The sequence below is a fragment of the Sodiomyces alkalinus genome, assembly GCF_003711515.1.
Source record: "Sodiomyces alkalinus F11 unplaced genomic scaffold SODALscaffold_5, whole genome shotgun sequence".
Lineage (NCBI taxonomy): Eukaryota > Fungi > Ascomycota > Sordariomycetes > Glomerellales > Plectosphaerellaceae > Sodiomyces > Sodiomyces alkalinus.
The window spans coordinates 1,627,959-1,655,227 of record NW_021167083.1 but is presented as its reverse complement, the minus strand read 5'-3'; the positions used below and the strand labels follow the sequence as shown (position 1 = coordinate 1,655,227).

Genomic DNA, 27,269 nt, shown 5'->3' with positions numbered 1-27,269 from the left:
CAGTACCGAACCCCTCGGGACAGTGGAACCCTATCCCGAATTCCTCGTGTGCATCATTCTACATCTTGGCTAGGGAGGTTGGGAAGTCTGGCTTCTGCGCTGGCAGCCTGTGACATATCGCTCCCTTTGATTGGCCTATATTTCGGTCTGGCAGTAGTCGAGGAGTTTTAGACCATGTTTTGAGTGCAGCAAGTCTTCTGGTCATGCTTGTTCGGGGGTTAAGGTATGCGGGTGGGCGTTAATATGAACTATTTTTGATTCATGTTTGCATCTTGCCCTTCAAGAGGTAACTAGTATTTAGTGGCATCGCGTCACGGACGGTTGACGCGGGGCCGGAGTAGTACGGAAGTATGTAATTCACCCATGAACGCCGAGGTAAAGAGAACCGCGTACATGCTCCTGATTCTGGGGTACGGCTCTTGTGCTGGACTGGTCATGCTGGGCAAAACGTGGAAATCCCGGAAACCAGGCACCCTCAGGGCCTCAACCTTCCGACCGACTTGTCTTCTCCACGTAAGATCGTAAGCGTCCGGATCTAGGGACCATCGGGATATGACGGGATCTAATGAAGATTAAGAGGTATGACAAAATTGGTTATACATGTGAGAGTGAGAATGGGACATATTGATTCGGGTCGATTCCTTTAACCACCTTCCCCATTCCCCCGCTAGTCCTGGTCAGTTCAGGTCCAGTCACAGTTTGGCGTACCAACGACTTCGTACTTCGTACTACCTACGTAAGAGGTAATAATTAGCCCCGCAGACCCCGCCCGGAGCTCCCCCTCCAAGGAGTCTTCAATTCTGACCCTATTGTCGCTGAACCTTCCTTTCGCTCTCAAGATTTTATCTACCAACTGCTGCCTCAAAGACTGAAAATAAGCACCAGAAGAATCGCATCTCAGTAAGATTATTCTCGTCTCCTTGGTTCAATTTTTATTTATTTAACTTATCCTTTTAAGGGTAACATCTCCTCTTCATTCATGAACTTCCAACTTTATCTTCGCGTTACTCTTTGAGCTACCCCGCTAATTGCTGGAATTTCCTACGGATAGGTGGCTCATCAGAATCCCCAACGCGTCAACATACCAACTCATTAACAAACTTAATCAACAAAATGGTCAAAGCTGGTAAGTGTTCAAACAATAGAACCCTTTGACTCTGCCAAATCCCCTGCTTACTGACCTCGCCATAGTTGTTGCTGGCGCCGCTGGCGGCATTGGACAGGTGCGCTGGTGTTCCAAGAACCACTCTCAACCGTGTCAAATTGGCTCACCTGTGCTTTTTAGCCACTGTCCCTCCTCCTCAAGCTCTCCCCCCTAATCGACGAGCTTGCCCTCTACGATGTCGTCAACACTCCTGGAGTTGCTGCCGACCTTTCCCATGTCTCATCCCCCGCTGTATGTGATCAGGTCCAACCATTCTGTCTGTGCTCCGATGAAATCTCGCCAATACTGACAGAATAATCAGAAAACCACAGGCTATCTGCCCAAGGATGACGGTGCCAAGGCCGCTTTCAAGGATGCCGACATCATTGTCATCCCTGCTGGGATTCCCCGTATGTCGTCCCCGGTCCCATCTGCTCTCACTTTTTTTTTTTTTTTTTTTTTTTTTGCTGCTTTGTTCTAAACGGTGTCCCCAACAGGCAAGCCCGGCATGACCCGTGATGACCTCTTCAACATCAACGCCGGCATCGTCAAGGGTCTCATCGAAGTTGCTGCTGAGGTTGCCCCCAAGGCCTTCATCCTCGTCATTTCCAACCCCGTCAACTCCACCGTCCCCATCTCCGCCGAGGTCCTCAAGGCCAAGGGCGTCTTCGACCCCAGGCGTCTTTTCGGTGTTACTACCCTCGACATTGTCCGAGCGGAGAGCTTCGTCGCCGAAATCACCGGCAAGTCGTCCCCCCAGGAACTGACTGTCCCTGTTGTGGGTGGCCACTCGGGCGAAACCATCATTCCTCTGTTCAGCCAGGTCTCCCCGTCTGTCACCATCCCCGACGACAAGTACGAGGCCTTGGTCAAGCGGGTCCAGTTCGGTGGCGATGAGGTTGTCAAGGCTAAGGATGGTGCCGGCTCTGCCACGCTTTCCATGGCTTATGCTGGCTTCCGGTACGTAGTGCGACATATGCGCATACATCTGTCTCACTCTGTGCTGACGAATAATGTATAGCTTCGCCGAGAAGGTCCTGAAGGCCGTGAAGGGAGAGAAGGGACTTATTGAGCCAAGCTACGTCTACCTGCCCGGCGTTCCTGGAGGCGAGGAGATTGCCAAGAAGACGGGCGTCGACTTCTTTTCCGTCCCCATCGAGCTCGGAGTAAGTCGAGTGCCAACACCTCCCCACCAGTAGATCGACGCTAACCGCTACCCCCCCAATCTAGCCCAACGGAGTCGAGAAGGCCATCGATGTTCTCGGCGACATCACCGAGAAGGAAAAGGCGCTGCTTGAGGTTGCCGTTCGCGGTCTGAAGGACAACATCAAGAAGGGCGTCGACTTTGCTCACAACCCCCCTCAAAAGTGATTCCCCCTCCCCTAGAATCTTTAGAGTAATTTGCGGTGCTGCTTGGGGAAGCTCAGAGGTTTCTTTGTAGCCTTCTCGTGTAGCCCACACCTAGACATAATATGAACTAGGAAGAGAGCCGGTTGCTGATTACGTTTCTTTACCTCACGTCTAGGCTGTAGGTTCGTTGATGAGACATCCACCAGTATGACAGAGGCCGTGTAGGGGACGAAAATGGCGTGATGGGCATAGTGCGCTTGTTGGAAAATTGGCAGTTCCCTGTTTTCCCTCTTTGAAGCAGCACCTTAGCCGCGAGGGCACCGGATATGAGAAAGAAATGATAGGAATCTTCTGAACACAGATTGTGTGCTCGACTTGGAGCTCGTCTTCTGGCGTTCATATTGCCGTGACGCCATTTCGCAGAGTGGTCGCCGTGTCCTTATGAGGAGAGCCCTTGTGGAAGTCGGTACAACAGTGCCATTGTCAATGAGATGGCTGCTTAGCCAAGGTCTTAATTTGGAATACAGCAGATGGCAGCTCGTGGGACTCTGCCTGGACCGTGGCATCGACGCCCATTGCCGCAAGAGCTCCACGCAGGATACCGCAAGGGAACCAGAGGAACTAGGGGAGGGGGACGGTCAGCGGGAAGAAGGGCTAGTCGAAGACGGGGGGATTCGGGGGATTCTGTACCGGCTGTGCTCGGATGACTGCCTGTCCTCCTACGTCTGTGCTCATCCTGCTGAATGGTTTGAAGTTGTTGTCCGTTAGAACATAGACCCCCTAAAATCGAAGCAAGTGGTCTATCGTCAGTTACTTGCTCGCTGTCGCCGTCCCCTCTTCACCAGCCCAGTACACCGAACGTACCCTATGATTCGTCTTGAGGTTGTCGACTTGTTTCCGAAACACCAAAAACCAGAGGTCCTTGCAGAGAAACTTGATCACGTCGAGATTGTCATTAAATCTAGGCCGGTCGCGGGAGAACCTGTTCCCAGTGAAGGGTTCTGCGTCAGCCCACGGTTCCCTGAAGCCAGCCCTTCACGGGAGACTATCACCACGCCAATGTGCTCCTGCCGACCAGCAGCAAGAGTGACGTAGCGGGCAGCGGCAGAACAAGAGCCTAGAAACCAGAGATAAAGAAAGTCGATCCTTACCTTTCCACAAGCCCCTGACCGACCCGGTAGCCCAGCCTCTCCAGCCTGTAGAACACAGCGTCCCTCTCCTCATCTTCATCCATCTTGCGGCTCATACTTGGCGCGACACTCCCGCTCCCGGCCCCGGCCCCGACCACGCTCGACGGCGCGCCGCCGCCGCCGCCTTCTTGTTGGCTCGCAGCCGACGATGCTGCATCGGCCGGTGCGGATGTGGGTTCTAGCAGAGCGGCGTCTGTTGCAGAGGCGGCGGACGCGTCGTCGAGCTCTCGGGTGACGCGGTAGGCGAGCGGGACGAGCTCAATGAGGAGGAAGTCGAGGCAGGAGGAGCTTAGGAAGGATGCGTTCGGATCCGCCGCATTGTACGGGGGCATCACGGTCTCGAAGGACATGGTTGGGGCGAGCTTGGTCGGGAGGGAATGTTCGTGAGGCAGCTACTATCAAATCGAAAGGCCAGAGTGTGACGAGTTTAAAGCATCGTTTGTCTCTTAAATGTTGGAGGAAAGTCGTGGAATCATGACGGATCTCATGGGGTTGGTTGTTGGGTCAGGTCTGAACAAGTCGCCAGCAGGGACCAGGGGTGAGGACGTCTTTAGAGCTGCGTTGTCCAATCAGACGTAAGTATTTCTACCCAAGCTACGAAGTTACTTCGTACCAACATGACAGTCTGGGTACCTTAAGGTACCTAGCTTTAGGTTGCTGAGAGATACCTTAAATTACCAGGCACTGTTACTCCGACCAAGGGTTGACACTGTCAACATCATAGCACCCGAGGAATAGTCAGTTCATATGCATTTTGAATTCCTCCGAATACGCAAAGCGACAGGATCGCTGCAATGCCTGTAGATATGGGATGGGGACTTGCAATCCTTTGCACTAAAGCCAACAGCGCCCTCATTCTCCAAGCCAGAAATAACCAAAGCCACAACTCCCGCGCTGAATCTCTCTGGAGAACCCTGACGAGTTGGTGATACATACATCTCTGTCCACAACGCCTATGCACTTCCCGTCCATCCCTAGCCAATCTCTCCGTCTCAAAAGAACAATGGGAGAAAAATCGCCGAGACGGCAATAGCTCAAAAGTACCGTGTAAACTCGCTTGGGTAGCCACCAGCAACCTCACCCGAGCCCTTACCACAATTTCGACAACACGAAGCTACCTGCCTTAGTAATAGCGTGGATGCATGGAATGCGTTGATGGTGCCGTGTGATGCTTCTTGGTAGGTGGTGGCCCGTCCTCGTCGTCCGAGTCGAGAGTCAAATCAACGACAACCTGCGCTGGTCTCTTGCCGCTGGTAGAACCTAACCCCCGGGGTAAACTTGACCCCCCCTGCGTCGTGGGCGTCGCGCTGCCATACAGCGACCGACTCGGCGTCTCCATCTTACGGCCTCCAACGACGTTGACCTCGGATATTTCTAGATCGTCGTCGTCGTCGTCGTCGTCGTCGTCTTCAAATCTGTTGCTTCTACTCCTGGAGCCTGCTGATCCGTTCTGTGCTGTCGGTACTCGCCATTTCGCGTCTGGCTCGATCGTCACCTGATCCAAGTCTGACGAGGTGTTCGTCAAAATCTCCTTGACGTACCTACCGGGGGAGGTCAGCATTCAGTAGACAAGAATCGCGGAGGTTGCCCACCGGTGGGAACTCACTCGTCGACTGCCAATGTCTCAAAGGTCGCACTCTTGTTGCAGATGGGACATAGCCACTGCGGACCCTGCTCTTGCAGTTGGAGGTATGATGTAGCATCGAAACATTGGATGTGGCTGCAGATGAGGGAGCGGCAAGGCAATTCCAGCCGCATATAGGATAAAGGACATTTCAGCGACAGCACCTGGGATGTTGTGACGATGTCGGCGTCTGCTGCCTTATTCGTGACTGGGCCGTTCTTTAGCGCCAATGTCTGGGGAGAAGGGGGGGGGGGGACGAGTGTAGGAAGCCAGTGCTTACTCTCCTGGATGACAGAGGCTTTGGGGATTCTCTTGCCCGATTTGATCCTTGTCACCAAATCCTGTACGGATGTTATTTTGCAAAAGTAGACCGCAACATAGAAGGGCTGTGGCAACTTGCATCAGCACATTTCCCCCATCACTCCCCCGAAACGTCATGTTGGAAAGGGACCTAACCTGTTTGGTTAATGCATAAATGAGTTCGACGGTGTTGTCGTAGTTAGTAGGCCGTGGCCTCAATGCATTTGTGATGTCCACGGGTCTCGTCGATCCAGGCTTGTTCTTTAAACCTCGCAGGTTCGCTTTGATTTCGCCGCCGTTGACCTTAATCTCGGACTGGTGAGGAAAGGCAATCTCCTGGACGCCGTCCTTGCTCCCAGCACAGAAGACCATGGCTCGTAAAGACGTATCAAGGGAAGCTTGCTGAAGCAAAGGGTGCTCGCTGGCCCTTATCCTGATGGTCACCACGTTCCGATGCTGCTGCATGGCTTGAGCGTAAGTCAGCAGCTGACGAACAGCCGGGAGGGAACGGACGAGGGAAGGGGCGGAGGGAGGGCATACGTTCGCAGACAAGAACCGGTCCGATAGAGGGCTGCAAAACTTCGTAGAAGGGACTCGGCTTAAATTGTAGACCTTGCATGCGTTAGGGTCGCTCAGGGAGTACGTAGACTGCAGACTACGAGGAAGGTATCATACTCAGCTGTGAGGGGGTGCCACGATAGCCATTAGCGCTGCTGCCATGGATCCCTGGGCTGGGCAGGCCGTAATAGGGCGCTTGTTGTCTGTGGGAATGTGAAGGCATAGTCTGGGTGTAGGCTTGTGCGGACTTTGCGGGCGATGCAGTGCCGTTGGCTCGGATGGTCTTGATGCTCTGCTCAATCTGGCGGAAGCGGGTGAGGTCTCGGGCGTTGACGGTTTCTTGTATCACTAGGATGGAGGGAGAAGGTCAGCGTTCGGCCCAGGGTAGACATTCTGGCAGGCTGAGGATAGAACGAGTGAGGCACGGAAGGAGAACGCAGGATGCCAATCGGGTTGTTCAAGAAGGCATCTGGGACAGCCCAAAACAACGTCTCAGACCAAGTTGCAAAAAGACCGTCCCTCGCCGGGCTTGAAGAGCGCAATGATTATCGCTTCCTTTGGTGCGGGACGACCCGGATGAGATAGGGCAGAACCGAGTCGGAGGGCAGGGAAGAGGAGCAAGGGCGCCGGGGAATACTCACGATTGACGATGCGTCCCTGAAGGTTGGCTTTGACCCCGCTGGAGGTCAGCCCGTTCAGTTGACAGATGGTGGACAGCTGGCGGTTCAGCAGAGTATTACTCTGCACTATCTTAAGCAACGAGGCGACATCGCCCCGAGGTATGTCAGGCATGGCGAGAACCTCATCAAGGGTGCCCGCGAGAAGTATTGAGAATTTCCGTCTCGCTCTATGCGATGGCCGGACTGGCGCAACGGCGACCTGGGAGCAGCCAGAGCCACCGACCAGACGGAGCCCAAAGGCGCGCCTCGTGTATTGATGCGATGGATATCCTAACTCGATCGAGTCGGTCGTCGTGGGCAAGGTGGATTTTGTCGTCGGGCGATGGGGTGGGGTGGGCGCGAAGTCTGAGGTCGGGGGATCGCAGGTATCAGAACGTCGGACCCGGACCCGGGAGCAGGGGAGCGACGTGCGGCAGGCGAGAGAGACTTGAGAACGGTAAGTTCTTCTATTACTCCGTGGACCGTTTTGAAGCCTTCAAGCCCAACTTTTAGTTTGTTTGAAGCGGAGTTGGCCAGGCTCTATATACCTAAGGTAGGTTGTCTGGGAGTGGGAGAGAGGTGCTCGTACTCGTACTTGCTTTCCCCGTTGGTCTAGCCACTGTGGGGCATCTCTTTTTCGTGCCTTGCGAGTCCCGTCAGAAGTTCGTAGGAAGAAAAACGTGCACGTCAGGGTAATTACTCCGTGCCTAAGGTAAGGTACCTTACCTTCGGTAAGTACCTTAAGGAGTACGTATATGGTCCCGCTTATTAAGCATAAGTGTCGATAAATTAGGTAACCGTTGGAGACGTATATCGTGGCTCGAGTTCCTTCAGAAGCCACCAGAATCCGCAATATGTTCTTTTCTTTTTCCTTTTGTACTCCAGATCTTAGACCCATTAGCTACATTATTCGCATCATTTGCTGTTACTTTTACGATTACTTATGGATTAATTAGTCACTTGGCCCCGTTGTCGTCGATTCTCAGTACTGAGTACGAACCCATTTTCCCTTATTCCACACAGGGGTGGGCGTAGTGAAAGACCCAGGCTGCTCAGGTAGGACAAGTCGCCGATAAGATAAGATAGCTCGTGGGGCACTGTCACATTCAAACGAGACCCTGAATTTTCATCGAGAATCGCATCGCCTTGCTCATGACCGTAGCATGGTACTTATCGTCAAGCTCTCTCCTTCTTGATTTTTTCTCCTCGTCAAAAGCTATTCAAACGTCTAGAAGCATAAAGGTCATATATTGCCCTTTAGGATAACGGTAGCGTCCTGATTGTTCGATCGAGACGACGTTATCGCCGCCCTCACTTTAGCCCGTCTCTTCAGTCTCTCAAGCAGCTTGACCTTATCACCCTGGCAAGGTTGGAAACGAGGGCACCCTGACTCTTCACCTCTTAACTTTCATCCCTCCCCTCACATATACTTCAACATGGCCAAGAGTGCGAGGGCCAGCTCCAGGAAAGCAAACAACCAGAGACTCAAGAAGAATGTCTTTGGTCCCGTCGAGGCGGCAAGAGCCGAACGCTTGTCTGCCAAGCTGCAAGAATTAGTCGCAAAAGAAAAGCCGCAGAAAGAATCCGATATCAAGATGATCGAGGACGCTGAGAATGGTATGCACTAGCGCTACTCCTTATGAAGAAATTGCTCGCTAGTAACTACTCAGACGTTAATATACTTTTCAGGCATTCACCCAAACGAAGGCGAGACGCAAGATGTTGAGGCCCTGGGAGATTCTAGTAAGTTGGCTAAACTGCCTCGTCCATTGTCACTCACTTCCCCCAGCTATTTGTGCTGACCACCTCCGAGAAATGGAAGTCGATAATACCAGTAGGTCGACCAAGTCAAAGGGGACTGGGAGGGTCGAGAAGAAGAAGCGTGGGAAATCCAAGATTGTCTTCCCGAAGTATACGGACCGGAAGGGGAAGAAGAGGTCTTGAGGGAGGGAAGCGGCGGTGTGCGTACACGTTTCGCAGCTACGAGGTTCGGTTTGGGACTTGACTTTACTCAGTACCTTATCATACTCTGCAGGCAAGCTTAAGAACTACCGGTATTGCTTTTTTCAAACCAGTCACCATTCAACTGGGTCATACCCCCTCCCCCAGGCCGATGATTCTCGAGTCCTTTCAAAATCTTCAATATGCTCAGAGCGAGATTGTGATGGCAGTATCGTTGAGTAGGAAATAGACGAACGTGGGAAAAGCAACGGTAAGAAGAGGTGAGGGGCATCGATAGAGATGAGTTCGTCCCCTTAATCGGATCAACAACGTTATACTCAGTATAGTCGCATGGCAACTGCGAGGATTGATAATAAACAGTGCGAGTCGGACGCAGTCACGTGTACCAACATCGCGGAGGCGACACCCTTGTGTCTGGTCCAATGCCCCGGTGCTGCGATAATCAGCCAATCAGCCGGTGCAATTAGCGCACCGTGGTACGGACGAGCGGGTATCCGTACCTCGTACTTCGTACGACGTACTCCGTGCCTTACCTTACTTCAGACTGTACGTTGTATCCGTACCTTGAAATGCGAACTTGCGCTCCATGAATATGCTGCAAGTAATTACGGAATAGAGACGTTACGTGTTCATCTCGACGATACAGGTCGCCGTGGTGGTTTTGCATCACATCAATCTAGACTGGGGTCCTCTTCCTGCTAAACCACCGGCGTCTGTGTACGTCCGGACTGGCCTTTCGCTTCTTTTCTTCCACTCCCTCCCCATTAATTTCATGGGCCTGTCCATCGGACCATGCTCAATTCTTATGGCTCCCGTCACTACGGGCTCCTCCTTACAGTTTCAAATGTCTTGGTTCCCATTTCCATTCTCATCTTCGCCACGGGATTCTTTCCATACAAGCCTTTCCTTCCTGGCCTGGCCCAGTTCGAACCGCTTGAATATGGGCCACCTCCGGTAGCCCATTTTGACAGACTGGTCTTCATGGTGGTCGATGCTTTGAGAAGGTAACGGGGCAACACACGTCGGAACCAATTTACAAGGCCGTTATTGTCAGATAATTGGGCCCTAGTCAAGACAAGACGCAACCTGCTAACATTGCGACTGGGGTTTTACTCTAGCGACTTCGTATATTCTAATAATAGCGGGTTTACCTTCACCCAAGAGTATGTCCATACCCCTTTCCCTTGTCCTACCCAGCCCAGGGGCGGTTATTCTCCTACCCCTAGACTCAAACCCCCATGACAGTCCGACTAACAAGATTTCAGACTGATTCGCCGCGGCCATGCTCTCCCCTTTACTGCCAATGCCCGGTCGCCGACCATCACGATGCCCCGCATCAAGGCCATTACGACGGGGTCCATCCCATCGTTCCTCGATGTCATCCTCAACTTCGACGAAGCGGATACGTCTTCTACCCTGTCAGCCCAGGATACCTGGCTCTCCCAGATGAAGGCCAAAGACTCGGGCAAGCTTCTCATGTACGGAGACGACACATGGCTCAAGCTCTTCCCGGAGACGTTCGACCGGGCCGATGGCACGTCCAGCTTCTTTGTTTCGGTAAGGCATGGGCTGGTTCGTTCGCGGTTGTCTCATGGGCTACATGCTTTCTTCACTTTAGCTCAACATGCTGACGATCCCCTAGGACTACACAGAAGTAGACAACAATGTCACCAGACATCTTCCCGAAGAGCTGAAGAGAGATGACTGGAACACGATGGTGCTGCACTACCTGGGTCTCGATCACATTGGTCACAAAGCTGGCCCTCGAAGGTTCGCCTAGATTTTGTTGCGGGCTATTTTTCTATTCATTCGGTGTAATGGACATGGTTGGATCGACTGACTGACTCTGACTCTGACTCTCCGTCACACCGCCTCAGCCCGAACATGTTCCCAAAGCAGCGAGAAATGGACGAAATGGTTCGGCAAGTCTACGAAGCCATGGTAACCCGTGAACATCTCGCCTCGACTCTCCTGGTGTTCTGCGGCGATCACGGAATGAACGATGCAGGGAACCACGGCGCTTCGTCACCTGGAGAGACATCGCCAGCTCTTGTTTTCGTTTCTCCTAAATTAGAGGCCATATCTCGCGGCCTGCCTTCGCCCTCTGCATATCGAGAGGACTTCGATTACTACACCAAGGTGGAACAATCTGACATAGCCCCGACCTTGGCAGCTTTGCTAGGCTTCCCCGTGCCGCGAAACAACCTAGGGGCTCTCATCGTCAACTTTCTCCCGCTCTGGCCAAACAGTACGCCTCGGGAACCCCCCCTTTTCCTCTTCTTTGCCTATTGGGTGCCATTGTATTGACGCGGCAACCTAGCAAACGACCAGATTCAGTTGCTCCTACGCAACGCTCGGCAGATCCTCAACATTGTGATTGCGACTTTCGGTGCAGGTATTATGGACTCGGATCCAGGACAAGACAATTGTGTCCTCCCCAAGGATGATGTCCAAGCGTTAGCCTGCGAATGGAAGGCTGTCGACTCTCAAAGATTAGCTCTGCACGAGTACAACGGCTCGCTTGACTCATGGGTGTCGGCGATGTCCAAGGTTGGTGGGAACTACGTGTAACTGTTGGCCTTGATGCGCTAACCCTACGAAGTGGCTAAGCAGAGCTCAGGACTTGCTGAGCAGTATGGCAAGTAACTACGACATGTCCCGGCTGGCCCTCGGACAGGCGTTAGCCCTTGCGGCCTTCCTGATGGCAACGCTGCTTCAGACCTCTACTATGACACGAATGCCATCCCTCGCCTTGGCCTCGGCTTATAGCGTTATGATGTTTGCCAGCAGCTATGTGGAGGAAGAGCACCATTTTTGGTACTGGGCGACGTCTGCGTGGCTTGCGTCGCTTGCCATTACCCGAGCCCAGAGGTGCGGCCCATATCCGTCGTCCAGACTAAACTTAGACTACCTGCGGTTATCTTCCCCTACTGACTTGTGTCCCAACTCAGGGTGGGCTCGCGCATTGCCCGGACGGTGCAGTTTACGGCGGCAATCTTCGCTACGCGACTCATCCGCGGCTGGAATCAGACAGGTCAAAAACATGCTGGCAAGCCCGATATAGTCACAACGTTTCTGGCCACCAACCCCCTATTGCTATGGGCTCTGGTTGGTGCGACGTATCTCAACATCTGTTTCCTTATTCACAAGCGGCTGGTGGGCATGCCGCCTGGCTCGTCAACGGTTCTCGTCACCTTCCTTGGCCTCTCCGGGATCACGTTCAAGCTCGCTTTCACATACGAAGACTCTCCCGAATTAGTAATTGGTGTCTTGAGAAGCCTGAAGGTGGCTACCGAAGGACTATCTCTCCTCTCCCACGCTCGCGTGCTTTTGGCTGGTCTGGGCATAACCGCTGCTTATGGACTGTACCATGCGATCACGAGGCGCGGGCAGGCCAAACGTACTGGTAAGCAAAAGCTTTTGCCCTCCTTTACCTATACACCCACTCCGTATGTTAAGGGCACGATTAGAACTAATGGCAGTAGACCTAGTCGAGCTGCTACATCACCTCTACACCTTGCTGGCCGTGACCCAGTCCCGAGTAACTAATATTCCACTCTTCCTCCTCTTTCAGCTGCAGTTCTACTTTCTCGCCTCTTTGGATCTCGATATCCCCTCCATTTCCGTCTCGTCCATCATGCTACAACACATGTCCTTCTTTGCCTCAGGGGGCACAAATGCCATCTCCTCCGTGGACCTTTCAAGCGCTTACAACGGCGTCTCGGGCTTCAACGTGGTAATCGTCGGCATCCTCACCTTCATCAGCAACTGGGCTGGCCCGGTCTACTGGACGTCAGCCACCAACCTGCTTCTGCTCAAATCACGACGCGACGTGTCAGGCCATCATCGCTTCCTGCAACATGCTGCCAACCTCACCCTTTTTGCCACCTGCAGCGTCGCCGCCATCATGGCCGCCTGCACCGTTCTGCGCACCCACCTCTTCGTCTGGACGGTCTTCTCACCCAAGTACCTGTATTGCATGGCGTGGAATGTTGGGCAGCACTTGATCGTGAATATTTTCCTAGCTGGCGGGTTGTTCAGCATGGGAGCATCGGGTTGACTGGCGTCAGAATAACCGAGGAGTTTGGCATTGCGGGTTGGAAGCGAGGGCCCAAGAGGGTGGGCCACAAAAAGGACCGGTATGGCTTGGTGTTGTCACTTTTATGGCGGGCACTTCAGCCCCCTTGAGCTTCGGAGGTATTATTTCATTGTGCCATTAGACTTTCCGTGACACGGACATCCGATCCTCCCAATTCATTCAGACCAACCCGTCCATCCGTCGTCGACGTCGTGAACCAGACCAAGGAAAACACAAAATCAAAGATATATCATCATATGTACAGGCTTTCGCTATACCACACTCAACCGCAGGCCAGGATGCCTTCAAAGCTCTTCTTCATCGGTCAGCAAATCATCTACAAGGGTGTCCTTGTACCTGCTCTGAACGACCGTCCCCTCGTCGCTATCCTCGTCCCTCGGAACGACGGTCCCCTCGACGCTCTCATCCTCCTCCTTGATGGTGGTAGTCTCCGTGAGGTTGGTCCTGTCCGTAGCCTCCGACCTCTCCTCCCCGGCGACGGACACGCTTCGGCTGGCTCGACGGCTTTCTCCTCCTGTTCCGCCGCCGAGAGCCGTGATGATCTTGCCTAGGCTGAGGTGCAGTTTGTTCAACGCGTTCCTCCCCGCAGTGTCGGTCACTAGCTTATCATTCACGGCGATCGTGACCTCCTCGTACGCCTCTCGGATCTTGTCTTCGGAACTGGATGCGGAGATGTATAGCTTGCCCAGTAGAGGGGAAACGACTTTCTTCTCCTCTTCTGTTTGGCGGTCAGTAGGAAGCTCGTCAGAGAAGAAGATGGCGAGGACAGAAAGAAAGAAGGGAAAAAAAAGGGGTTAAGGGTTGGTTGGCGGGATGTGAGTTTGTCAAGGTCAGGCACGTACTACTCATATTTCCGCCAAGGCGTTCCAGGATATCCAAGGCCAGAGACAGATGGATATCGCCATTCACGGATCTCTTCTCCGAATCCAGTCCCGAGTCGGGACTATAGCATTTCCTCGGGTCGGTCCAGTCCACCAGGCAGGCGCCGATGGTGGCAAGGTTCTGCATATCCTCCTCGACGTCAACGTCATCATCTTCCAGGTTCTGCCGAATGTTGTACAGCGAATGCAGGGCATCCAAGGCGACAGATCGCATCAAGTCCTGGTTCTCGGCGCGCGAATAGCAGAAGACGGGTAGGAAATAGTTGAGCGCTTGCCTGACGCTCTGGTTGTGCGCGCTGGAAGGGTCAAAGTAGGCGACCACCAGCGTCTTGAGCAGTTCCGACGAAGCGTCCGGATCAGTAACAACCCGTCCGAGGAGCAGCTTGGACGCCGCCAACGTAGCCGCTGCCTGGACCTCGGGCGACTTCGATCCCGACCTGAGAGCCTTGAGGTATACCTTGAGCAGGGTCGGTGTCGTCGCCAGGAGTTGTGCACCATGGACGTTGAGGATGTCGGTCAGGATATGCAGAGCGGTGATCTGCAAGGCCGTGTGGCCCTTTGCGAAGAAGTGCATGAACAAAACCAGGTTCTCCTCGGCGAGCGATCGATCAAGCAGCGAGCACAAGCCAAGGCAGACCAGTCCCCTCTCTCGCACCGGCGCTTCGTGGCTTCTAACCGCGGGAACCACCAGGTTATTGAGCATGGCAACCAGGTGATCGTTCTGCTGCAAATCGCCGGCGACGTTGGTGAGCATGCACTGGACAATGTACAGGCACTTCATGTTGATCATGATCTCCTTGATCGCCTTCTGCCTGGCCTCCTCCTCGTCCTCCTCTGTACTGGCACCCCGAGCAGCAGCCTTCTTGGCAGGTGCGTCGAGAGAAACCTCGGACTTGGCGGAATGAAAACTATCCTCGGTGGTGTCGGCATCGTTTGCTGGCCCTGCGGTATCGTCGGCGATGGTGTCGTGAACATCGGCTACGGCTTCGAGGACGATGCTGCAGAACTCTTTTTCGCCCGCCAGGTCCGGCGCGCAAATCTCGCGAAGAACGTTCACGGTGAGTTTCGTAATTTCGTCAGGGAGCTCCGGGATCGACAAGGACTGGCGGAGGAGAGCGAACATCTTTCGTCTGCCGACTTCGTCCGAGTAATCGAGGGTCAGAGCGATCTGAAGCATCTGTTCGACGATAAACTCTTGCTCCACCGTATCTTCCTCCTCGTCCTCCTCGTTCTCGTCCGAGGTCTCCTGCACTCTCTTGATCGCTTCAATCAGAACAGAGATGTACCGTTCAAGGTAGAATGCCAGCTTGGTGACCTCGGGTAGCTTCACCTCCAGTAGAGACTCGTACTTTCCGTTCCCCTCGCTGCGGCAGAATTCGTTGAAGCTCCTGGCCATAAAAACGGACTCGGCTGACAGAGTCAGCCAGAACTGGTCATCAAACACCGCTGCGTCCCGGTAGTCCGGCCGGCCCTCCCAAAAGCCATTCATCGCCTCGAGCGCCACTCCATTCTCGACGCCCGAATTGACGACGTCGATTCTTTCCAGAAGCTCTTGCAAGCCGTCAAAGTTGGGAGCAGATTCCACTGGTTTGCCGTCCTCATCCGTGGCCGGGACGCCGGCGCAGTCCTCGATCCACCGTTCGCGGAACAGCCGGCCTGCCGACTTGCGGACGTTGTCATCTCGATCGCGGAGGCCCCATCGAAGGAGCTTCTCTCGCATGGACAGAGACAAATGTCGAAAATCGCCCAGAGCCGGCAAGAGTCTCGAGTAGACGGCTCTCCGGGTGGCGGCGTCCTGATCCCTGGCGCGTTCCAGCAGATATGGGAGGGTGTTGGGGAGGATGGGCAGGTTGACGAGGAGCGACCTCCTTACGTCCGCGCTTGGATCGTTTTGTAGGACTTCGAGGAGCTTTTCGAGCAACCCGGCGTCGTCCCCGTCGCTGTCGTCGGGATCGGCCCCAGCTTCTGCCTGATTACCGACGAGTCGTCCGAGACCGAGAACGGCCTGCGAACGGACCATGGCTTCCTTGTCGTGGATTCGCCTGAGAAGGCCGTGGCGTAGCTTTTGGAAGAGCTCATCATCAATGGCGTCGAGGGAATTAACGACGTGAGAAATTAACTGGGTTGATCGGTATCTGACGAACTTGTCTTTAGATGTGAGAAGAGGCAGAATCGTTTCCATCAGCTGGCTCGTGAGGCGCGTTCCGGCGGTCTCGGGCATGACACTAGCATCCTCCTCGACGTCTCCCAGAAGCTCATTATCCTTGTCGTTGGAATGTCTCAGGAAGAGTCCGATGAAGCGAATGACCTTCTCCCCGGCCGACTCGGTTTTCTTGACTGGCATAACCCGCAAAGCACAGCGCACAAATTCGTTATTGAAAGTGGTTTCGTTGAAGACGTTCGTGTCGGCCTTTTTTGGGTTCGCGGGCTCGTAACAGCACTGTTCCTGGATCTTGCGGAGGCTGACGATAAGTTTACGGTGCGACGCGGTATTCTTTTGGGCGTCTCGAAAGATATTGCATATCTGGTGCCGAAGCGCATTGTCAGGGGCTTCGGTTGGAGCATCGGGGGAGGCGGATGAGGCTCGAGAATCGACGTCCATGGCGGACGACTTGTGAGAAACGGCGGTGGAGGTCCGCGTGGACCTCCCTGGTGCTCGGCCAGGCATGCTTGTAGTTGGGATTTCCGGAGTAGATTCTCAGTGAGTTGACAGATAATCCCCGGTTCAGAAGATGATGGTGGAGAAGTCGCAATGTCGCACGCACCTCGACATTCTTTGTTTCTTGCGTCGGGGGCCAAGACGAGAGATGCGCGTTTGTTGTGGTGGTTCCAAGTCAATAAATTACCAACATAGGACTAGTGCGGGGATGCCATTGCACGTGAAGATAACGGCGATAGAATCGATTCTGATAAGATAAGGTACCTTGTATCTCTGGCGAGAGAAAAAAAAGAAAAAAAGGTAACGCGGAAAGTCCGTACAGACACAGCAGCCGCATCACCCTCTCGGCTCACCGTCTTGAAGCACTTTTACCAAGGACACAGTCATGGCTTCAGACACCAAAGCATTGAAACGACCGAGGGGCGGAAATTCGTCAGAAGAGAACGCAGGAGTGGATCGCATTGACACCGTCACTGAGCCAAAATCCAAAAAGGCCCGCGTCGAAGCCAATCGCTCCCTTTTCGTCCGCTCCCTCCCCCACGATGTCACCAGCGAAGATCTAGCAAACTTCTTCTCCGAGCACTTTCCCGTTAAGCATGCCACGGTGGTGGTCGATTCCTCTACAAAGGCGTCTCGAGGCTTTGGATTCGTTACCCTCACGGACCCCGAGGATGCTTTGGAGGCGAAGAAGAAGCTGAACGACGAAATCTGGAATGGCCGTCGCATCGTCATCGACTTCGCCGAGTCGAGACATCGAAACGAGCATGGAGGCGCTGCAAAAAAAGATACTTCTTCTTCCGCTGTTCCGCCAGCAAAGTCGAAGTCCCGCGCCATTGAGGACGCATGGAAGTCGCCGAAACTGATCATTCGCAATCTGCCCTGGAGCGTCAATACGCCGGAGAAACTGACGGCCTTGTTTCAGAGCTATGGCAAGATCAAGTTTGCCGATTTGCCGATGAAGCAAGGCCGTCTCAGGGGGTTTGGCTTCATCACCATTCGCGGACAGAAAAACGCCGAGAACGCCATCAGCGGCGTCAACGGGAAAGTCATAGACGGAAGGACACTTGCAGTGGACTGGGCAGTCGACAAGGAGGAATGGGACCAACAGCAAGACGGAGATGGCGCCAAACCGTCCAAGGAGGCCAACCCTCCCCAAGAGAAGACGCCGGAGAAGACGCAAAAAACCCCTGCTTCAGCGGCTGCCGGCAGCGCCCCGGAGGACGACGACGAACAACTGCGAGCAGATTTGGAGAACTTCATGCAGAACCACATGGTTAATCTTGAAGAAGAAAAAGATGACAGCGACAAGGAAGATGAGGCCGGACCCGACTCCTCTTCCGACGAGGATGATGAGGAGGATATGGAAGACGAAAGCGATGGTTCCGAGTCCGAAGGCGACGATGAAGATGGCGGCAAATCGCGAGCCAATGACAACGATAAACACAAAAATTCCACTGTTTTCATCCGCAACCTCCCTTTCACGACAACGGATGAGCAGCTGAAAGACCATTTCCTCAAGTTCGGCCCCGTCAGGTACGCCCGAGTCGTCAAGGACCGGGCAACGGACCGGCCTGCTGGCACAGGCTTCGTCTGCTTCGTCGACGAGGAGCATTCCAAGGCCTGCGTAAAGAATTCCCCTCGTCCCCAAGCCAACCCTTTGATCGCGAAAAGGTCCGTGTTGCAGGACGAGGACGGCGATCCGACCGGCAAGTACACTCTGGAGGGGAGGATACTACAGGTCGCGCAAGCCGTCACCAAGGACGATGCCGAACGTTTGGCTTCCACCGCTGGAAGTAAGCGGCGGGCCAACGACAAGCGCAGGTTGTTTCTGCTTGAGGAAGGGCAGCTTGACACCAGGTCGCCCCTCTACCAAATCCTGAGCCAGGCGGAGATCAAGATGAGGGACCAAAGCAGGACCCAGCGGAAAAAGCTGGTCGAGCGCAACCCGAGCCTGCACATCAGTCTGACTCGCCTAGCGGTCCGGAACGTTCCATTCAACCTAACCTCCAAGGATCTGAAGCAACTGGCTCGTCAGGCCTGCGTCGGCTTCGCCAAGGACGTCCGCGAAGGTCTGCGGGAGCCACTCTCGAAAGAGGAGAAAGCCAGGTCGCTCGCCGAGACCAAAGAAGCCGAACACCAACGGAAGCTCAAGCGCAAGGGAATCGTCAGCCAAGCCAAGATCGTCTTCGAAAGCAAGGACGGGTCCAAAGTCAGCGAGTCGGCCGGCGGCAAGAGCCGCGGCTACGGCTTCATCGAGTACTCGTCCCACCGCTGGGCGCTCATGGGCCTCAGATGGCTGAACGGCCACGAGCTCCAAAACGACCAGGGAAAGAAGCAGCGTCTTATCGTCGAGTTCGCCATTGAAAACGCCCAGGTGGTGGCGAGGCGCAGGGCCCAGGACGGAGCGAAGAGCAACCCGAAGCCCAAGCAGGGAGCCGAGAAGGGTCAAGAGCAGGAACCATCCGCCGCCCCGGAGACGGGGAAGAAGGGCTCCAAGTCCAAATCTGCTCCGAGGAGACCTAGTCAGAAATCGAGCAAGAAGTTTGCGCTCAAGACGGGGAAGAAGCCGGACACGCCCAAGGAGCCCGCGAAGACCGAAAACACTTCGTCCAAGTCGGGCGCCAAAGACGGAAGTGAAGACATCAAGCAAAAGCTTATTGCGAGGAAACGCTTGATGCGGAAGAAGAAAGCCCAGTCTCGCAACAAGGGCAAGGCTTGAGGGGCGCTTTGAGAGTTGGCGGCTAACATCCCACTTCGGCCGGGCCTCATTCATCTTCATGAGCATTGTTGTTGTTGCTGTTGTTCACTTGGGAGTCGTGTTGTTGCCGTGGGACATATGACCAGCTACGTCAGAGATAGTTCCAGTACCTTGCGCCTTATATCTTTACATACCCTAAAACTGTGTTCCCTGTTCTGTGTCGTCACTAATGTCTTCGCCCGTCTCCAAGGGGTCTGCAAGGCGACTAGATCGGCGTTGTTGCCATGCAGTGTGAAAGATGCGTTTCTCCCGCAGGGGCGGGTGCCTCGGGACTCAGGGGGTTCGCCGTACAAGGAGGGGAGCAAGAGGCTAAAATTCATGAGAGTAACGCGCTGCCGATTAGAACCGCCATAATAAGATGACGCAGTTATGCCATTATTATATGTTTTGTGCCTGGATATGGACACGAGAGGGGAATCAAAGGGCTATAGGGAAACACTTGCAAAAGACTTAAAATCAACCTCATCCACGAGAAATATCATAGGAACTCGAGATCCCGGCCGTTGCCCTCTACCATAACGCCGCGCGAGGAAATGCAATGACCATAAAAAGAAAGAAGAAAAAAAAAAAAGAACAACTTGTGCCCGCCGAGTTAACTGCATTACCTCCTCTCCTCCCCGGGACACCATGAGCAAAATCCCCGGAATATACAACACACAATGTTCCTACGCGGGGTCCTCATGTCGGCTCTTCGGCTTCCTCTTCAACTTGAAAAGCTCGCCGAGGGTATCACTCAAGCTCCTCGGCCTCGTCCTCCCGTCAAACGGCGACTCCGTCTGCCCCTCTCGACTCGGCTCGTGCGCCGTCTCGTCCAGGCAACCATGGGACCGAGCAGCCGGTCTCCTCCTCTCGTCGCTCCGCGTTCCAACATCATAATTCTGCCCGTCGTCATCCGGGATGAAGAGGCTCGCGCGGATACCCGAGCGAAGCCTGCGCACGGACGGCCTTCTCAGATACGGGTGATCCGTATCCCTGAGAAGCGTGTCCTTGACGACAGCATTGACGGTGGATGACAGCGGCGAGGGTGAGAAGATGGTCCCGCTGAAGTGGTGGGTTGGCGTCCTGGGCGCTTGGGCTGGCAGTGACAGCGAGGCGCGTGGCGTTGTGGGCGTTTCGCCGGGACGGGCTGGCAGATACTGGCTGCTACGAGGAGGCGACGAGGGAGCAGACTGTGCGGCTGCCAGACCTGAGAGCGTCGTGGCAGAGTCGTCGGAGATTGTGCGCACCCCGGGGGGCGGCGCGACCTGATGATCCGCCAGACTAGCGGTCCACGGTTTCGACAGCAAGGGGGCCGACTCTTGGGATCCCAGGCTCCCATGGCGATGGGTACGAGCGCGTGGATACGAAGACGCCTCGAAGCCACGGCCCATCGCATAGGGCTGAGGGTCGCCCAGGAAGGGGTCGGGACGAGACGCTTTAGAGGAACCGCGAGACCTCGTTGGTCCGCCCGATGCGGTCGACCGGGAAGAGGGCTGGTTCGTGTCCTGGTGAGCGAGCCCGATGGTCTCCTCTATGCCAGGTACATCTGATAAACGGTGTTCCTCATCATCGTGGTCCGGCCTGCCGCTAGTGATGAGGAAGACGCCGAAGAAGGTGAGCAGACAGCCGCCGACAAACTTGGCGGCCTGTGTGGCAGAGGTGCGCTCGAAATCTCGATAGAGGACGGCGCTGCCGACGATGACGCAGAGTGTGAATGTGACGAACTGGGTGGGTATCACTTGGGTGGAATCGAATCGCTGCAAGGCTTTGTTGAGATATCGAATTTGCATGATAGCGGTCATGATTAAGATGAAAATTAGGACATAGGCGACCGGTGTCGTAAAGGTTCTCCATAGGGTCGAAGATAGCATGGACGACACTCCCTTGGTCGCCAGGGCGGTGTAACCTCCTGCACAGAGTCCAGGTTAGATGATGGACCATCGGGGGGAAGAGGACGTGCAACGGCATGCAGAACAAGACTCTTTTCGCGGGAAGCTCGTAACGTACCGAACAGACCTACAAGGCCAAGATCAATCAGAATGGTTCGTGTGCCATACCTGGAGCTGGCCCACATCAGGATAGCGATGAGGGATATGGTCACAGCCAAGTACACCTCGAATTCGATGGTCTTAATATGACGCCAAACGTCGTTGGGGTCGAGTTTCGTCTCCTCCTGATTCGCGCTTAGAACAACGGTAACGACGCCACCAACGGCAATGACGACACCCCAGAAGTCCCGCTGTCGGAAGATCTCCTTGAAAAAAATCGGAGCGATGATGCAGTTGGAGATCAGGGCAACGACTCCCAGGGGGGAGACGATAGACGCTGGCGCAAAGCCGTACGCCAAAAAATTGCCCAGCTCGCCCAGTGTGATCAATATTTGGCCGGTCCACCAGTAGGGGGACTTGAGGTATGAGGAGGAGGCCTTCGCTTGTTCATCGGAGGTGTCGGAGCCGGCGGAATCCTCGGAGCGGAATGATCGTGTTAAGAGGTCGGATTCGTGGGCATACTCATACTCATCGTCGTCGTCGACGTTGTTGTTGCCGTCGGCAGCGGCGGCTCGGTTGTTGTGAGGACGGTCCTCGGCATTACTACCCCGGTGCCCGTTTTCGCGACCCAAACTTCCATAGACGCCCGAGGAACGATTGTTGTTCTCGAGTCGCCTAAATGCCTCCTTGGCTCGTCGTCGTATTCGGACGCGCTCCCGATGTAGACGGAGATGTGCATATCGCTGAACGTTGAGGGCCAGCGCAATAAGGACGTTGCCAACAATGGCAGTGACGATGCCAATCAGGGACGACCAATTCCGCAACTCTCCATCGCCACCGTGATCGGGATGTTCGGAGCGGATCGCGACGATGTCGTTGAAAGCCGGGTAAGAGCTGGGCTCCCCCATGGCTACCTAGGTAGCGAGAAGACAGGTGAGGGGAGGACGACGGTGACCACAGACGAGAGTCCACAAGTATTCGTGGCAGTCGTGTGGCACAGAATCTGTCTTCTTCTTCTCCCTAGGTAACTGGAATAGCGCAGCACCGGATATGGCCGAGATGGGACGCAACCCTGGGAAGGCCGTAGTTATGGGATGGGAGACACACGCACGGCTCGAGTTCTGGAGACCTGGACAAATGGACTTCGCCTATCATTGGAACTGGGTGTCACAATGGAGCCGAGAAGAGAATAGTGCCTGGGTTAATCTTTGATCAATGAAAGAAATTGCCGGTTTCAAAGCATGGCGACAAGAGAAGCGACTGAGGGCAGAGGGTCGGACGATCGGGTTTGGACGGAGACGCAAAAGTTCACCATCTAAGGTAATGTCCGTACGAAGTAGGTACGAAGTAGGTACGAAGTAGGTGTAGTTTGGACCCAAAGTCGGGCACCTTGCGCGCCAGGCAGGCTACGCTACGTGAGCGGGGGGGTACGGGATGTACGGAGTTTTCTTAGGTACCTTACTCACTATAGTAAGGTACCTTCCCCCAAAAATACCCCAAGGCTACCTAGAAAGACCCTGAGATAAGCTACCGGTGCGGCGTCGTTCGCGAGGTGCCCAGCTTGCTGACTAAAGTATGAAGTTCTGAACGGCCATTTCTGCAGGGTTATTGAATCCAAAAAGAGTTTAAGTCAAGCCGGAGGACCTAATGGGCGGAGGACGAGCACTCGTATCTAATCAAGACTTTAGCTGTTTCTGGTATGGGTCGGGCTTGATCATGAGATACCGGTAATGCAAGCAAGTTCCCCAACAAATATAGGTAGTTAGTTATCCCACCCTAATAATCGCCACCATGGCTCCATCTTCAGTCTCCAGTCTCTCAACATCACCACTGAACCATCCATATTAACAGCTGCGTTGAAAGCGAATCGAATTGCTGACGACGTTAGCATCGGTGTCCTGTTTTTAACGGTCTATTTACCAAAGCCTCGCGGCCCCTTCGATACTCCTCAAACTGAACGAAACAAAAGAACTCCCTGAATCCTCTTCGACCTTCCTTCCCCTCTACGCAACCCCGACTAAATCCGCGTGTCAGTATGCCGAAGGACAACGACCCATGGACCGACTGCTTCATTCGTTTCAAGCAACAAGTCGATGATCACATCGCAACTATACTGCATGACGCATTGGGAATTCCCACCGTCGTCTCCAGAAACCTTAACAGTCATTGGATGACAACCTCGTCTCCTCGTACGGATGCGCAGACCAGCAACGACGGCAGTGCCGCCAATCAGCCCCATGAAGATCCCCAATCCGCCTCCCCTCCGACAGGGCGGCCACACCCACGCGATGCCTTTATTGCGCTGTCTCCCATGCGTTCCCTATTCGACCCCGGACTCCTGACCGAGTCTCTCTACCAAGTCATGTGGATGTCCTTCCTCGTCGACTCGCCATACTCGCCGCTGCGACTGCGCGACTTGCCCCAGCCCGTACCACGCGATCTCCCCGAGGGCGCCGACCCCGGTCTGTTCGGCTTCGAAGACGCCTTCGAGGATCTCCTCATGGTGACGAGCGGCCAGGGCCTGTCGGATATAAACGCCCGGTACGAGCTGAAGAAGCAGTGGAACGAGCTCTACCCGCGGGGCCTCCCGCCCGTTCTCTGGCTGCACCAGCTGTGCCGTCAAGGCCTGTGGGACGGCTGGGAGGCCAGGCCCGACGTCTTCGAAGGCGCTGTCAGTGAAAGGTGGCGTCGGTGGCTCGAGGAGCAGGGCGACCCCTTCCGGGCGGACCGAGAAAGGGCCGCCCAAATCCCGAAATCCGAGACGCCCAAGCAGATTACGGGTTCGGAACATGGGCGTGCTGCTGCTGCTGCTGCTGCTGCTGAGGCCAGTAGTTCCTCGTCTCCACCTGCCGAGGCCCGCGGACAGACCGAGGAAGAGGCTTACAATGCCTTGACCGAGAGAAAACAGACCGGACGAGCGGAGGAGCCGATGTGGGGGATGTGGAAGAACCTCTTCGAATCGGACGAGGGACTTTGGAAGGAGTCTGGGCAGCAAGGGAAGCGTGCGACATCCCGAGATCTCCCTGCAGGATGGAGGGTGGACGAGACAGTCCGGGAGAAAAAGGATGTCAATGGAAACATCAGCGTGACAACGACTAGGACCACTTTCGATGACAAAGGCCGGGAGGTTGGCAGAGAAGTGGTCACTCGGTCTCACTTCGCCTGGTCATCGAACGGCTCTGGCTCTGGCTCTGGCTCTGGCTCTGGCTCTGGCTCTGGTGGAGACCAGAGAGAGCCACGACCGAACAGCCAGGATGGTGATACAGGCCACCACAAGGACGGGACTAAGAGTTGGTTCTGGAAATAGTTGAAGGGAACTCTTCCTACCAAGAGTAAAACGACACCAGAAGAAGAAAAAAAGTCCGTATATATCCCAACAGGTTTAGGCTAATCGCTATGACTCCTTTTCACGAATATTTTTGAGTCGATCATCACTTGTCCTGTTTTGGATTTCGTCTTCGGTGCTCACGAATGTGCTGGCTAGCTTACCTCGGTTCTCGGTTCTACCTAGTCAGGCTCCGCAATATGGTATCAGACAGCATGATGTCCTCAACGCTTTGGGGGGGAGGGGGGAGTTCAGGATCTGTTGGTGAGCGAGCTTGTGCTCGTTCACGCCTCACGCGGCTTAACATTTGGCCTCGTTGACATTTCGAACACGACCACTGCGCCTGCATTAGGTGCTAGGTGCTGTACCAGAAAGTGCGTCGTCGGCCTTTGGAAGCAGCGAGAACCTCGTACAGTTTTTCGTCGCAAGCTTAAGATGAGTTCCCAATGCTCACGTCGCTGAAGGGCAGGCAAGACGGAGTGAAGTCGCGGCGGGGTAGAACGCCGTCTGCACTGGGGAGCTTTTCTTGAGCTGACGACACACTGCCTTCTGCGAACACCAGGCGAGCTTGGGTTGACTTTCACTCCCATGTGGACAGTAAGCAAGCGCATAGAGAAGGTGGCTCGCGTCGGACAGGAAACATCGCCGGGCAGCCAGGGGCAAGCATTCGGGAGAAGTAATACTAGGTGGAGCCAGGCCAAAGTGCAGGGGTCGGAGGGATGAAGGAATCAGGATCATCATGAGATGCAGCAAGAGGCGAAATGGACAGCTTGGCGACACGGGAAAAGAGGCTGAAGGAAAATAACTTGCAGCATCTTATCTTGCCACTCCACGTGTGTTTCGGGGGGGGACGGGAGACAACACCATCACTATGGTTAGGGGTACGTTGTAATTAATATCCATGCCGGCACGGAGTACACGCGGGTCGTGTAATTCGCGTCTACTAAGACCGCAACAAGTAGAACTTGTGCTGATCAGTAACAGGGGAACGACTTTGGTAAAGCATATTAAAGACAGAATCAGAACAAACCTTTAAGTGCAATTACTCTGTATATAACGTAGGTGAGGCTGAGGAGAGTATCAAGAGAGAAGAGAGGCGAGGAAACGGAAGAAAGAAAGAAAGATACCTATTAAGAAGGGGGGGTTTTTTTTTTTTTTTTAAAAAAAAAAAAAAAAAAGGGGTGGGGAGAGGGGGTTCATTTACGACCCAAAGTTCGCAGACACGGAACGAGGTGTGATCCCCATCATCGTGGGTCGTGGGTCATGGGTCGTGGGTCCTCAAGACACGGGAAAAGGGTGTTCGCTCTTCTCTCGATGCCCAACCCCGTAACTTATATACGTACCAAGGTCGAGTCCGTTGCCGCGGGTTCGGTACACGCCCGCAAGGGCCGACGCTGGGGACTTCCTTGTTGAAAGGACGCGTCGTTGGTTCCAGCGCCAAGTATGGACTCCTTATGGAGCGCACTAGGCATTAATTGCATTCTCACAAAGCAGGCAGGTAGCTCGGCTTTTCCATTGAGCGAGCCCTCCTTCCGATTTTTTTCTTTTTCTTCTTCTTCTTTTTCTTTGGTCTAAGAAAACCAAGCAGAAAGGTTGACTTTCATGCAGTTTCGGGTTCTCGGCCGGTCGGTCAGCCGTTGGTCGATTCGGAAGAAACCGCCCTCTTGTTAGCCGGCCCTCTCGCGAACATGCGTAACAACAGCATATGTCAAAATGCAGGGTTAGAGATCCCACATCTGTACGAGGAATTGAGTAATTTCAGAAAGGAGGGAATGGACTCGACAGATGGCGCCGAGGTAGGCAGGTCGTGGTGAAGCTTGCGGTGTTGGCTGGTCACCAACCGCGTGGACTTCTTGTTGGGCTGCCCTCCATATATCCGAATACGACACGTATAAGGTACTATTTCAGGCTTGTGTTTACGTTGTATGATGCTTCTGGAAAAACGACAACCATAAGCATTCACATCTAAGCTGATAATTGATTCTGGTCATTCTGGTCAAGTTCCCCCCAACTGCCCCAACTGATGCCGTACAGTGCGTGTTCCTGGCACAATTCCACTGTCACTGTGTTGTTGGAAGGGGAAGAATTGACGAATAAGATGGGGGCTATGGATCCCAAGTGCGTTGTATTGCCTCTTATAATAACTTTCCTTGATCCAGACCTTCTTCAGTGCCACAGAATCCTAAGGTACCTCGGGATACAGGAATCTCACTAATTAAGGGCGTGCTCCTTGCTTGCTTGTATTAATTTTTACCTTCCCTCGCGATTAAAGACCAAGCGGTTCAGCCGGCGGATCTTGGAAGGTTCCACGGGTCATCCCGTCCCTGCAACTGCTATCGAGGACCGAGGAGAGAGCAGCACAAGTCCAGTCTTTGCAGTGATTTGAACCGAGTCGAGCTGCTGTTGTCAACCTTTTATGGTGGTGGTTATGCCGCAAAACCCGCCAACTACCTTACGCGTACCTCAGAGGACCTTTTAATTCCCCACTACCTTAATCACTCGAAGCTCTTCGCTGCCGTACCGGTACTGCGTCTATAACAGAAGGTACCGAAAAGAGTACCTTATAGAGTGCAACGTTCAGATCCAGCAGCACGCATCTCCAAGCTGGAGTTTTACGTACTCTATACATCTCGCAGCTTGACAACGCTTACGACGCTTCCCACGTTTTACCCGGAACCCCCCCCCCCCCCCACTTGGCTGGTAAAGCACAAGCCTTGAACGCAAAGCGGCACGTACTCTGTATGCGCTGCAAGTCGCGAAGCACGCGCAGTCGCAGTCACACCGACTACTAAG

The 27,269-nt window shown here is 54.2% G+C and overlaps 10 protein-coding genes across 10 annotated transcripts; 6 read left to right on the top strand and 4 right to left on the bottom strand.

The window, feature by feature from the left end:
• Window positions 1-762: 762 nt before the first annotated feature.
• On the top strand, window positions 763-1,209 carry SODALDRAFT_311860 (hypothetical protein; the record flags this gene model as incomplete). The annotated part of the gene is made up of 2 exons (XM_028609182.1): window positions 763-900; window positions 1,052-1,209. Coding segments are annotated over 2 exons (217 nt in total), but the record flags the coding sequence as incomplete, so codon positions are not given.
• On the top strand, window positions 1,114-2,515 carry SODALDRAFT_340085 (malate dehydrogenase; the record flags this gene model as incomplete). Its single annotated transcript, XM_028612914.1, has 7 exons — window positions 1,114-1,126; window positions 1,192-1,223; window positions 1,286-1,396; window positions 1,467-1,554; window positions 1,642-2,104; window positions 2,166-2,310; window positions 2,375-2,515. The coding sequence occupies 7 exons, from the start codon at window positions 1,114-1,116 to the stop codon at window positions 2,513-2,515; spliced, it is 993 nt and encodes a 330-aa protein (XP_028466622.1).
• Window positions 2,516-2,669: 154 nt separating this feature from the next.
• SODALDRAFT_333442 (transport protein particle component) lies at window positions 2,670-4,185 on the bottom strand. Its single transcript, XM_028611972.1, has 4 exons — window positions 3,646-4,185; window positions 3,359-3,476; window positions 3,185-3,274; window positions 2,670-3,115 (listed from the first exon to the last, which is right to left on the bottom strand). Exons 1-4 carry the CDS (start codon window positions 4,032-4,034, stop codon window positions 2,978-2,980), a joined length of 735 nt encoding a protein of 244 aa, XP_028466621.1. The 5' UTR covers window positions 4,035-4,185; the 3' UTR covers window positions 2,670-2,977.
• A 236-nt stretch (window positions 4,186-4,421) lies between these two features.
• Window positions 4,422-7,374, bottom strand: SODALDRAFT_333441 (MIZ zinc finger protein). The gene is made up of 7 exons (XM_028611971.1): window positions 6,808-7,374; window positions 6,284-6,514; window positions 6,149-6,220; window positions 5,765-6,075; window positions 5,589-5,694; window positions 5,291-5,516; window positions 4,422-5,225 (listed from the first exon to the last, which is right to left on the bottom strand). The coding sequence occupies exons 1-7, from the start codon at window positions 6,956-6,958 to the stop codon at window positions 4,808-4,810; spliced, it is 1,515 nt and encodes a 504-aa protein (XP_028466620.1). The 5' UTR covers window positions 6,959-7,374; the 3' UTR covers window positions 4,422-4,807.
• Window positions 7,375-7,972: 598 nt separating this feature from the next.
• Window positions 7,973-9,112, top strand: SODALDRAFT_333440 (hypothetical protein). The gene is made up of 3 exons (XM_028611970.1): window positions 7,973-8,442; window positions 8,515-8,568; window positions 8,639-9,112. The coding sequence occupies exons 1-3, from the start codon at window positions 8,262-8,264 to the stop codon at window positions 8,767-8,769; spliced, it is 366 nt and encodes a 121-aa protein (XP_028466619.1). The 5' UTR covers window positions 7,973-8,261; the 3' UTR covers window positions 8,770-9,112.
• A 308-nt stretch (window positions 9,113-9,420) lies between these two features.
• Window positions 9,421-12,847, top strand: SODALDRAFT_344619 (GPI ethanolamine phosphate transferase; the record flags this gene model as incomplete). Its single annotated transcript, XM_028613169.1, has 9 exons — window positions 9,421-9,791; window positions 9,906-9,950; window positions 10,053-10,344; window positions 10,430-10,557; window positions 10,665-11,035; window positions 11,108-11,337; window positions 11,390-11,658; window positions 11,739-12,193; window positions 12,273-12,847. Exons 1-9 carry the CDS (start codon window positions 9,580-9,582, stop codon window positions 12,845-12,847), a joined length of 2,577 nt encoding a protein of 858 aa, XP_028466618.1. The 5' UTR covers window positions 9,421-9,579.
• Window positions 12,848-12,871: 24 nt separating this feature from the next.
• Window positions 12,872-16,573, bottom strand: SODALDRAFT_333439 (condensin subunit Cnd3). The gene is made up of 2 exons (XM_028611969.1): window positions 13,729-16,573; window positions 12,872-13,604 (listed from the first exon to the last, which is right to left on the bottom strand). Exons 1-2 carry the CDS (start codon window positions 16,433-16,435, stop codon window positions 13,171-13,173), a joined length of 3,141 nt encoding a protein of 1,046 aa, XP_028466617.1. The 5' UTR covers window positions 16,436-16,573; the 3' UTR covers window positions 12,872-13,170.
• Window positions 16,520-19,145, top strand: SODALDRAFT_359923 (RNA recognition domain-containing protein; the record flags this gene model as incomplete). The annotated part of the gene is made up of 2 exons (XM_028614222.1): window positions 16,520-16,584; window positions 16,790-19,145. 2 exons carry the CDS (start codon window positions 16,520-16,522, stop codon window positions 19,143-19,145), a joined length of 2,421 nt encoding a protein of 806 aa, XP_028466616.1.
• A 369-nt stretch (window positions 19,146-19,514) lies between these two features.
• SODALDRAFT_350947 (DUF803-domain-containing protein) lies at window positions 19,515-22,472 on the bottom strand. Its single transcript, XM_028613507.1, has 2 exons — window positions 21,171-22,472; window positions 19,515-21,072 (listed from the first exon to the last, which is right to left on the bottom strand). The coding sequence occupies exons 1-2, from the start codon at window positions 22,057-22,059 to the stop codon at window positions 19,850-19,852; spliced, it is 2,112 nt and encodes a 703-aa protein (XP_028466615.1). The 5' UTR covers window positions 22,060-22,472; the 3' UTR covers window positions 19,515-19,849.
• Window positions 22,473-22,867: 395 nt separating this feature from the next.
• On the top strand, window positions 22,868-25,322 carry SODALDRAFT_378968 (hypothetical protein; the record flags this gene model as incomplete). The annotated part of the gene is made up of 7 exons (XM_028615013.1): window positions 22,868-22,878; window positions 22,959-23,046; window positions 23,121-24,441; window positions 24,636-24,740; window positions 24,836-24,885; window positions 24,946-24,955; window positions 25,039-25,322. The coding sequence occupies 7 exons, from the start codon at window positions 22,868-22,870 to the stop codon at window positions 25,197-25,199; spliced, it is 1,746 nt and encodes a 581-aa protein (XP_028466614.1). The 3' UTR covers window positions 25,200-25,322.
• Between the last annotated feature and the right edge of the window lie 1,947 nt (window positions 25,323-27,269).

What these genes read in the sequence shown, in the direction of transcription:
- SODALDRAFT_333440 (XM_028611970.1), top strand. Translation starts at nt 8,262, where the DNA reads ATGGCCAAGAGTGCGAGGGCCAGCTCCAGGAAAGCAAACAACCAGAGA. An exon ending in GATCGAGGACGCTGAGAATG is followed by an intron (nt 8,443 to 8,514) that starts GTATGCACTAGC and finishes TATACTTTTCAG; the next exon opens with GCATTCACCCAAACGAAGGC. An exon ending in TGAGGCCCTGGGAGATTCTA is followed by an intron (nt 8,569 to 8,638) that starts GTAAGTTGGCTA and finishes ACCACCTCCGAG; the next exon opens with AAATGGAAGTCGATAATACC.
- SODALDRAFT_333439 (XM_028611969.1), bottom strand. Translation starts at nt 16,435, where the DNA reads ATGCCTGGCCGAGCACCAGGGAGGTCCACGCGGACCTCCACCGCCGTT. An exon ending in CCTTGGCGGAAATATGAGTA is followed by an intron (nt 13,605 to 13,728) that starts GTACGTGCCTGA and finishes ACCGCCAAACAG; the next exon opens with AAGAGGAGAAGAAAGTCGTT.
- SODALDRAFT_350947 (XM_028613507.1), bottom strand. Translation starts at nt 22,059, where the DNA reads ATGGGGGAGCCCAGCTCTTACCCGGCTTTCAACGACATCGTCGCGATC. An exon ending in TGGCCTTGTAGGTCTGTTCG is followed by an intron (nt 21,073 to 21,170) that starts GTACGTTACGAG and finishes GACTCTGTGCAG; the next exon opens with GAGGTTACACCGCCCTGGCG.
- SODALDRAFT_333442 (XM_028611972.1), bottom strand. Translation starts at nt 4,034, where the DNA reads ATGTCCTTCGAGACCGTGATGCCCCCGTACAATGCGGCGGATCCGAAC. An exon ending in GGTCAGGGGCTTGTGGAAAG is followed by an intron (nt 3,477 to 3,645) that starts GTAAGGATCGAC and finishes CACTGGGAACAG; the next exon opens with GTTCTCCCGCGACCGGCCTA. An exon ending in ACCTCAAGACGAATCATAGG is followed by an intron (nt 3,275 to 3,358) that starts GTACGTTCGGTG and finishes CTTCGATTTTAG; the next exon opens with GGGGTCTATGTTCTAACGGA.
- SODALDRAFT_333441 (XM_028611971.1), bottom strand. Translation starts at nt 6,958, where the DNA reads ATGCCTGACATACCTCGGGGCGATGTCGCCTCGTTGCTTAAGATAGTG. An exon ending in TGGCACCCCCTCACAGCTGA is followed by an intron (nt 6,221 to 6,283) that starts GTATGATACCTT and finishes AACGCATGCAAG; the next exon opens with GTCTACAATTTAAGCCGAGT. An exon ending in GAGACATTGGCAGTCGACGA is followed by an intron (nt 5,226 to 5,290) that starts GTGAGTTCCCAC and finishes CTCCCCCGGTAG; the next exon opens with GTACGTCAAGGAGATTTTGA.